This window comes from Cucumis melo, chromosome 6, assembly GCF_025177605.1.
Source record: "Cucumis melo cultivar AY chromosome 6, USDA_Cmelo_AY_1.0, whole genome shotgun sequence".
NCBI lineage: Eukaryota > Viridiplantae > Streptophyta > Magnoliopsida > Cucurbitales > Cucurbitaceae > Cucumis > Cucumis melo.
In genome coordinates, this window is record NC_066862.1 from 21,140,290 (window position 1) to 21,150,810 (window position 10,521).

At 38.4% G+C, this 10,521-nt stretch overlaps 1 protein-coding gene across 1 annotated transcript; it reads left to right on the plus strand.

Moving 5' to 3' along the window:
* Positions 1-554: 554 nt before the first annotated feature.
* Positions 555-9,214, plus strand: LOC103491826 (chaperone protein ClpB3, chloroplastic). Its single transcript, XM_008451928.3, has 10 exons — positions 555-1,656; positions 1,942-2,160; positions 2,355-2,592; positions 3,063-3,258; positions 3,545-3,599; positions 6,553-6,703; positions 6,851-7,159; positions 7,275-7,540; positions 7,637-8,563; positions 8,649-9,214. The coding sequence occupies exons 1-10, from the start codon at positions 1,435-1,437 to the stop codon at positions 8,976-8,978; spliced, it is 2,913 nt and encodes a 970-aa protein (XP_008450150.1). The 5' UTR covers positions 555-1,434; the 3' UTR covers positions 8,979-9,214.
* The last annotated feature ends 1,307 nt before the right edge of the window (positions 9,215-10,521 follow it).

The window sequence follows — 10,521 nt, forward strand, 5'->3', positions numbered from 1 at the left end:
GTTTTGGCTCTAAGTTTGTATTAAAACAAGAAATGAAGTACTAATTTTTAAAGTACAAAGGAGATTGGGCTTAAATAAGCTAATAGGTATGCTCGGGGAGGGAAGACGCGTGCGCCTTGCATGTTCAGTCAAAGTTCGTAGCATTGCGGTATTATGATTGGGCGTGTGTCTCACCGACATGGGCGTCACGACTCTGAGTCTGGCGTGGTAGCTACTACCTTCCATTGTCGTGCTTCGACGCAGGGGTGGTGCTTAACTTATGAGGAATTACGAGATTGCCACTCTTCATTCTTTGGCTCGTTTTAGTTCCAAATTAAGCAATTTTCATTGCGTTGGACTTGTTGAAATGTCTAGATCATTATTTCCTATAAAATGAGAGATTTAATGAATAAGTGCTGATATATCGAGAGTATTAAGCTAGAAAAAGTCGGACAAATTTAGTCCTAACACTTGGGTTACAAAAATGAGCATCACACTCAATCTCGAAAAACAACCAATTAGATAAATTACAATTCTAACTTCCATCCTCACCGTGCATAGAAGCAAAATTAGCTAAAACATGGACTACTTTATTACATTAATAGAAAATAAAATACACTTCCTCAACATGAATTTGTTGCATCCAATCTCGATCTCCATAAGGAGAGAATTCGGCATAAGATTATTTTCAATTGCATGAATTAAAATGGAAGAATCTGATTCAATCCTTTCAATGGAGAACACCATGAGATATACCTCTTTTAAGCCAAACAAAAATGTGGTAGCTTCCGCTGCTATAACCTCAAAGGTCATCTCTATGGCCTCCGCAACAGCTTCATTAGTGTCCCTTGAGAATCTTGAAAGACAACTCCGATTCTCATTCTTTCCATGGTGTGAATAGGAGCATCAACATTCATTTCAAACTCTCCCCTTCTCCCCTTCTCTTATACTCCCATAGCTCGCGTCTCCCCTTCCGCCACGATGTCCCTCGCCGGCAGCTGAGGTTACTCTCATGTGAAAAATCCTTTTCAAACCATATCCATTTTGCTTTGACACGTGGTGGATTCTCGTAATGAAGGCCGATGATATATATCTGATTATCTTCCTCTTCTTTTTTCTCCTTTTTTTCCAAAGCAGAGGCATTATATATATATATGTATGTGTGTGTGTGTGTGTGTGTATTTTTTGTGTGGCAATAAAAGGGCGTTATATTTTCAATTCATGAATCTTCGGGTCCAAGTACGTTTTCGCGAGACTTCCCGAAGAAACTTTACTGTGCACTCCTCTTCTTACATATACCCCAAGAATCCATTTCACCACTGTGATCAACAGAAACAAAATTCTCATAACTACAATACCAATTCCGATTGTTTCTCTTCCACTTCAATTCAAATTCATTGCCACGGACTGCACTTCCAACGCACCGCTACTCGCCGTTGAGGTTAATCTTTATCAATGGCCTTTTCCACTGCGCCGTTTTATGCAATTGGTATTCGTTTTCCTTCACATTCCTCTTCCATTTCTTCCACTACAAACGCTCTCATTCTCAAGTCGCCGCTTGCCCTTGCCCTCACTGCGAAACCTAAATCGCCCTTGCTGTTGAAGAGGAATGTTGGGTGCCAGAGGTTTGGGAGGAATTCGAGGTTTGTTGTTCGTTGTGACGCCTCAAATGGAAGGGTCGGTTCAGTTTTTCACCTTACTTATTTTTCTTTCTTTTTTCTATAATTTCTAGTGGTGATTCGATTTGATTCTCTGTCACTTTCTCTTCTGGTGTTTAATTGGTTTGAACTCGTACTGATGCATAATTTCTGTACTGGTTTTGTGGATGTTGTCTATTTAGCGCGTTGCCGTGAAATCTGGACAGTTCGGTTTATTCAGAGCAAACTGATATAGTACATGCATTATACAAGTAGTTGGGATACATCCTGTAGTCTTTACTAATTCTGTTTAGTTTTTCTTCAGATTACACAGCAAGAATTTACAGAAATGGCTTGGCAAGCCGTTGTTTCTTCTCCAGAAATAGCAAAGGATAATAAGCATCAAATTGTAGAGACTGAGCATTTGATGAAGACCCTACTAGAGCAGAAGAATGGGCTGGCTCGTCGGATATTTTCTAAGATTGGGGTTGACAATACCCGTCTGTTGGAAGCTACCGAAAAATTCATCAAACGCCAACCAAAGGTAATTGCATCGTGGTATCAAACTCTTAATTCTTATAGTATCTAATATCTATGTTAGTCTTGGTCTCTTGGAGTATAAACGTGAACTTCTAACTTTTGGTTCTAAATTTTCATGTGCATTTTTGTTGCTTTATCCTAAAATATCTTGTGCTTAGGTTGTTGGTATTTTTAAAGAATCTCAATTTACTGTACTAGGTCCTTGGCGAGTCAGCTGGTTCAATGTTGGGACGTGACTTGGAAGCACTGATCCAGCGAGCCAGAGAATTCAAGAAAGAGTATGGGGACTCATTTGTGTCTGTGGAGCACTTGGTTCTTGGATTTGTTAATGATCAACGCTTTGGGAAGCAATTGTTTAAGGATTTTCAAATATCATTGCAAACTTTGAAATCTGCAATTGAGTCCATTAGGGGGCGCCAATCTGTTATTGACCAAGGTTGTGCCTTCCTTCTCCGTCTCTTTTTAGTTTCTTTTGAATACTTTTATGTGGTCTTGTTGTGCGCATGTCAAATATCTTGGTTGTTTGTTGAACCTGATGTTCAATTTTTGTTGTTTTGTGTCTACATGCAAACCAAGCCTCAATAATATGCTATAAGGAAAACATTGAAAAATTGATTGATGATTTTAGCTGACTAAAATAATCACTGAAGAAAAATTAATTGAAATGGGGGATCTTTTGTTCATCAGAAATTAGCATAGAAAAATAAATCTTGGTGAGTGCATACTTATTCTTTTTGTCTTTTGGAATGTGAGTGAGAAGTTAGATAAGATATACTATTGGATATCCTTTCCTCATTCATAAAAGGTTCCATAGTGTGAGGTGCCTTTCGGCGACCCGTTGGCATGTCAGGAGCATGTGCTGATTTAGAATCTATATAATTTTTAAGTGGTAGTGGTTTCTTGCAGATCCTGAAGGCAAGTATGAATCACTTGAAAAATATGGAAAAGATCTGACAGCATTGGCGAAAGCAGGGAAGCTTGACCCTGTAATTGGAAGAGATGATGAAATTAGAAGGTGCATTCAGATTCTATCTAGAAGAACAAAGAACAATCCTGTGCTTATCGGTGAGCCTGGTGTTGGGAAAACTGCTATTTCGGAAGGGTAAGTGTATTGATTCACTTTGTACAGAATTTCTTTTAAATAAATAAGGGCCTACGAAATCATGGGTTGACTTTTGTAGATTAAAAGTCATGTATTTGCTTTTCATCTTTTGTAGCATTAATTTGATTGCCACTTGAGCATGTATCAAAAGAGAACACAAGCCTGACTACAGTTGGACTTCTAATCTCCTTGTAGATTGTATATTGGAAGTTGTGTTGCTTGTGTAGCATTTCTGTCAGCCTATGCTTCTGGATTTATATGATTTATTTTCGTTTCATTTTAACAGGCTTGCACAAAGAATTGTTCAAGGTGATGTACCTCAAGCTTTGATGAATAGGCGGGTAACTAAATGACCTTTTCCCTTCCTCTCTTCCTCACACATACACACACATAGTAGATAGCTCTTTTAGATATGAAAGTATGTGGGTGGTTTTCCCATGGCTTTGTGATTTATCTTTGTGATAGGTATCGTATTAGGGTATTCTTGAGGATATTATAGGGGTAAATTAGTTTTTCGTAGAGATAGAAGGCAAAAGTGCCAACCCTAATTGTCCTAAGCCTAGATTTCTCTGTTATAGGGGTAGATCAGTAATTATTTAGGGTTTTTTTTTTTACTAATGAAATTTGGTTATAAATGGAAGAAAAGGAATGAGGATGATAGGCATGATTAGCGAATGGTTTAGAGTTTGAGAGAGATTTCAATAGGGTAAGGTCCGAATCTCGAAGATTTGGTTTATCTTTCATTATTATATCTTAACTTTTATGTTGTAGGTGTAAACTCTTTAAGTCGATGTTTAAATTACTTATTTTTGTGACTTAGCTGTCTAGTCGTTATTTCTGTTAGTTAATTTGTCCAGTCCTTCTGAGTATAAATAGGCTTCGTGCCCTCTCTTATGTCAACTAATGAAAAAAATCTCATAGCATTCTTGAAGCATTTACATCATTTTATCTTCCTATACATTTGGGTTCTATTGTCCCTTCGGGAACATCTGATAAAATTGGAACGATACATTTGGGTTCTATCATGTTGGTACAGAGCAGTATTTTGGAAAACGGTAGGTAAGATGGAGTGTAGAATTGCATTGTTGGAAGAGAGAATGTTGGAGCTTGTGGAGAAACAATGAAAATGCGGTTATAAGATGGATTCCCATATTGCTAAGATAGCAAGAAGACAATTGGGAATGGAGGCAATTGACACTATTAAGAGAAGAGATGGAGACGTTCTCAATGGTTGTAGGATCCTTAGGTGGGGAAGGGGTGGTGACTGATAGGCCTTATCCTCAATTTTATTCACCAACAACAGAGGGGTGAATACTAGAGCTTCCCTTCCTCTCCAGGATCTCATTCAGAGAACAATTACAAGCAAAAATGAGCAAAAAGACATCCTTACTCTCTCCCCTCAACTGTTTACATACCTCACCTTCATTCCTGAGCCCCCCCTTCTATCTAACTAACAATATACATGGGCCTGACACACTTCACATATTATTTATATTATTACACTCCCTCGCGCTACCTCCTCCCTTCTTCGCATGCTTATGAACATACACTAGTAATCTGGGGCATATCAACGACTTCAAAATGGTGGATGCAAATGAACAAGGGAAAGAGACAGACACTGCAAGGAGTGATGGGAAAAAGTAGGAAATAAGAAGGGAAATCTCTGACGGAGGCCATTACTAATTTACTTGCAACAACAGCTGTACATGCAACCAAAGATGAATCCCTAAGGAGCAGATTCAGCTGAAGACGAATTGGAAAAAGCAGATTCAAGCGTGGAAGTATAGTAGCAGCGAATTTGTTGATTGAGACAATGTCCCACTGGAAGTTTCATACCATGCTCGAGTGCATAGGGAAGGTATTGGTGCGCCAAAGTTGGGATTTCACAGTAATATCACTGATCATTATGTATTTGGAGGCTGAAAATGAAAACGTGGGAGAAACATCGATGCGAAGTTTGGAAAAGGGTGGCAGAGATGTAGGGGTAGAAAGTTTGGAAGAACATAGAAATAGAAGAAGAAATGTAGCAGACGAAGGCCTTGGCTGGTGATGATCACATCAGCAAATGGAGATGAAGATTTGGTGAAGACACCAGTGCACAGGTTGTGAGGAACTGGGTGTGCAGGAATGGACTATTTTATTTGTTGTCACGTGGGTGGTGAGAGGAAGTAAGGTTATGGAATAAAGTTGGGTTTTAGACTTGGTGGGGTGGGGTTGAGTAAACTAGTTGAAGCCCATGTGTTTTCAAAGTGAGAAAAGCCAGAGAAATTCGTTGAGACCCACTTATTTATGTAAAGCAGCAAATTTGATGGTTTTGTAAGATGAGTCTTAAGCTGGACACTCCTTTGTTTTAAATATGGGACCCAATCAAAGATGGGTGTAGGCTCATTTGAAGAAACTAACCTCTTAGTGGCCATTGTGTTTTGCCCAATGCTCATGCTGCAGACCTTCTGCACCAGGGAAGCTCATGTCACTGGCCAAAACTACCATCCATCATCATCTGAGGACCGAGTTCTCCCACTGCAGATCATGTAATTATCATTCAAACCTACTTTTGGGGTGGGATTATTTGATTATAAAAAAGAATTGGCAGGTGTGTTTTAGGGTTGGAAAATAACTCTAAGAAGGATGGATACAAACACAAAACAAGGATACAACACAAAATCGACATGGCAACACGAAAGTAGGACATGGACATGAAAATATACAAGCAGGAAATTCATAGTCAATGAATTTATTCATTTATATGCTGAAACGATTAGTTTGATCTTTTTTGCTTCTGGACTTTATTATTTTGTCATATGTGTATTAATTAGTATATGTAGAAAGTGTCTGATGCATTTGTACTAAACTTTGGTCCTACCTTGACTTTGTACAACTAGTGTTTGACACATCTAGTGTACTGCTGTGACTGATATGGGTCCAACAAGTTTCGGAGTGTACAAGTGTTTGACACGTGTCAAACATAAACAAACTAAGGCATTCGTGCTTCCTAGATCTAGGAATGCTACTAAGGTATTTTAAATATTAGACAGATATATTAATAATTAGTTTAGGAGCATGTTATAGAATTATGTTATGAAATAAATGGAAGGGAAGTGAAGAGGATAGACAATATTTTAGTGAGTGATTTAGGCCCTGAGAAAGATCTTAGGATAAAGAGGGTTCAAGTACTTAGAACAGATGGTTCATCGTGTAGTTTGGTTAATCTTGCTATAAGTTCAGGTTCTATTGCTTTGTTCCTCTTAGGATTCACAGTTCGCCTCAATCTTTATAACTTGCTCTCTCTTGTAGTTAATATCTCTTGACATGGGTGCTCTAATTGCTGGAGCAAAGTATCGTGGAGAATTTGAGGATAGGCTCAAGGCTGTACTGAAGGAAGTTACAGAATCAGATGGCCAGATTATCTTATTCATTGACGAAATTCACACCGTAGTTGGAGCAGGTAGTTTATACGAACTTGGAGTTGGAAAGCTATAGCCTATTGTGGGTCACGGGTATTGATGGTGTTTCCCCAGTATGGTGGGATCTAGTTTAATAGATGTGCTGTGGGTTGTTCTCTTTAACTTAATAAACACTGTTGTCTCTTTAGGTGCTACAAACGGTGCAATGGATGCTGGCAATCTATTGAAGCCTATGCTTGGTAGGGGTGAGCTGCGGTGTATTGGTGCCACAACGCTGGATGAGTATCGGAAGTACATTGAAAAGGATCCAGCATTGGAGCGCCGATTCCAACAGGTTTATGTTGATCAACCAACTGTGGAAGATACCATTTCTATCCTTCGTGGGCTTCGCGAAAGATATGAGTTGCATCATGGAGTTCGCATATCCGACAGTGCTCTTGTAGAAGCTGCAATTCTTTCAGACCGATATATTAGTGGACGATTTCTACCTGACAAAGGTAATCCTTATGAGGAAAGGAATAATTTTATATTGTTGGAAGCAAGCATGTTATGTTGTCATGAAAAATGTTTAGTGGAAAGATTGTAGATGCTAATGTTTATTTCGAAATACAGCCATTGACCTTGTTGATGAAGCTGCTGCCAAGCTGAAAATGGAAATTACCTCAAAACCTACTGCCCTCGATGAGATCAATAGAGCAGTGCTGAAGCTCGAGATGGAGAGACTTTCTTTAACAAATGATACAGACAGGGCATCTAGAGATAGGTTGAGTCGCCTTGAAGCTGAGTTGACTCTTTTAAAGGAGAAGCAAGCCCAGCTGACTGAGCAATGGGAGCATGAGAAGTCTGTTATGACTCGTCTTCAGTCAATCAAAGAGGAGGTACGTTGTTCAAAGAAAGTATCGGTAACTCTGTAGAGGTGTAATTCTTCTTTTTGGATTCTCATCTGCTCTGTAATTCTACATTCATTGTTGCAGATTGATCGGGTAAACTTGGAGATCCAGCAAGCTGAAAGGGAGTATGATCTTAACCGAGCAGCTGAATTGAAGTATGGAAGCTTAAATTCATTGCAGCGGCAGCTTGCAGATGCAGAAAAGGAGCTAGATGAGTATATGAATTCTGGAAAGTCCATGTTGAGAGAAGAAGTAACTGGAAGCGATATTGCTGAAATAGTTAGCAAGTGGACTGGGATCCCTGTATCTAAGCTTCAACAGTCCGAGAGGGAAAAGCTCCTACATTTGGAGGAAGAACTTCATAAACGTGTTGTGGGCCAGGACCCTGCAGTTAAATCTGTTGCCGATGCCATTCAAAGATCACGAGCTGGTCTTTCTGATCCAAACCGTCCTATTGCTAGTTTCATGTTCATGGGTCCAACTGGTGTTGGGAAAACAGAATTAGCTAAGGCCCTTGCTTCCTATTTATTCAATACAGAGGAGGCCCTTGTGCGAATTGATATGAGTGAATATATGGAAAAGCACGCTGTTTCAAGACTGATCGGAGCTCCACCTGGGTATGTAGGTTATGAGGAGGGGGGGCAGTTGACAGAGACTGTTCGCCGAAGGCCTTATGCAGTCATTCTGTTTGATGAGATAGAGAAGGCTCATTCTGATGTGTTCAATGTGTTCCTTCAGATTCTGGATGATGGGCGAGTAACCGACTCACAAGGTCGGACTGTGAGCTTTACAAACACAGTTATCATCATGACTTCAAATGTGGGTTCACAGTATATTCTAAACACTGACGATGATACACTAACAACGGAAACGACATATGAAACCATAAAACGACGGGTTCTGGAAGCTGCAAGATCAATTTTTCGTCCAGAGTTCATGAACAGAGTTGATGAATATATTGTTTTCCAACCTCTGGATCGTGATCAAATCAGCAGTATTGTTAGGTTACAGGTAAGTTCTCCATGTTGATAATAGCTTACTTTCCCTTTTTCCTTGTGTGTTTCGATAATCATTCCACGTCTCCCTGCCTGTATAGCTGCAACGGGTTCAAAAGAGAGTTGCAGACAAGAAGATGAAGATCGAGGTGAGCGATGCAGCAGTTCAACTTCTTGGAAGTCTCGGGTATGACCCGAACTATGGGGCTAGGCCGGTGAAGCGTGTGATACAGCAGAATGTGGAGAATGAAATTGCGAAGGGCATATTGAAAGGAGAATTCAAGGATGAGGACACGATTTTAATAGACACAGAAGTATCAGTCTCTAACGGCCAACTCCCTCAGCAAAAACTTGTTTTCAGAAGAGTTGAGAACAAAGTTGCTGAGAATCCAAATGCAGACAACAGAGAGGCTTCTGCTCAGATTCTATGAAAACAGATGCCTCACTATTTACATATTTTCTCGGTAGCTTTGTTAGTAAATTTCCTTAGTTAATAGTTTTTCCTTTTCGTATACACTTCAAGAAATCGATGTTCATATACTTCAGTTTCAAAACTAAGCAAGGCCACCCTTTGAAAGCCAATAATTATCATTAGGGGATTAAATGATAATAGAAATGTGACATATTCGTTGGGTAAATAAATGCAACTAAAAGTAATTCAATTTCATTTGAAGTGGTTTATTATGATTGATCTATCTTACTAATTTGGTTTACCAAATTAGTAATTGTCAGATTATTTATTTCAGCTAATTTTATTAATTTTTTAACTGACAAATTAAAAGGTTTGAGCTCGATAATTTTTATTTTGTTTCATTTTATTTTATAGCTAATCCCATTTTTATAAAAACTTCTACACCAGAAACTAAGGAACTTTCCAATTTTCTCTTGGATTAAATATAGGCGATCACATGTCTCTGTTAAGAATAATTTGAATATATAATATTCGAATAAACTTAAACATCATCGTGACAAACAGAAATAAGATGGAATCATAGATAGGTAGCAAAAATCAAGAGTTTGGGTCGATATGTGTGCTTTGAAAGGTTATTTTGGTAATCTCACTATGGAATGATTCAATCCTAGTGTAAAGATCAGAAAACTGGATTAGCAAAATTTTAGCTTCTAATAGCTCCTAAAATGAGATGTCTTTCTCAACCTAAATCGAACTATTTGTGAGGTACTTGATGTTTATATGTGCTTTGTTGCTAGGAAACGAGCTTAAGAAATCAATGAGTTGTTACCTTGATTTGGGCCAAAATGGTGAACTTAATGGGCAATTGGAGAAATTGAGCTCAAACAGCGATCAAAAGACCAAATTGCCTTTGAGACCCAGCGTTGCTGCAATGCAATGGTTACAGAAAAAATTTATTGGGTAAATCGTTGGTTTCGTAGGCTATGAGCGTTGCGGTAGTGAACGAAACCATTAAAGTTGATGTGGGCTAAAAACGTGGTAAAAGGTTTTGAATGCATCAACCAAACAAAAAGAGGAAGAAAACAAAAATTGACCTAATCGAGTGCAACTAAACTTCACTACACTTAAAAGATGTCCATTTAAACTATGGGGTCGGGGTCTCACAAGGACCTACCCCGGACAAGGCGGAGAATCTTCGAATACACGAGGAATGGAAGACAGAGCGAGGATTAGTTTTTCTCCATTGACAATTCGAGACCAAGGACGAGGAATACATTCCCCGACACCAGTCCGGGCCTGAATATATTTATATATTTATTTATTTATTTATTTATTGCAAATTGTCAAAATTGATAAATTTGATAAAATATAGCAAAATTTCAAATTTTATCAATGATAGATATTAACAGATATTGATGTGCTCCTATTAAGCGATATTAATAGACATTAATAGAATTTATCAAATAAAATCTATAGTTTTGTTGTATTTGGTAAATATTTTAATTTATTTTACTATACTTGAGAATGTCTCTTTATTTATATTTATTTATCAAAACAAAAGC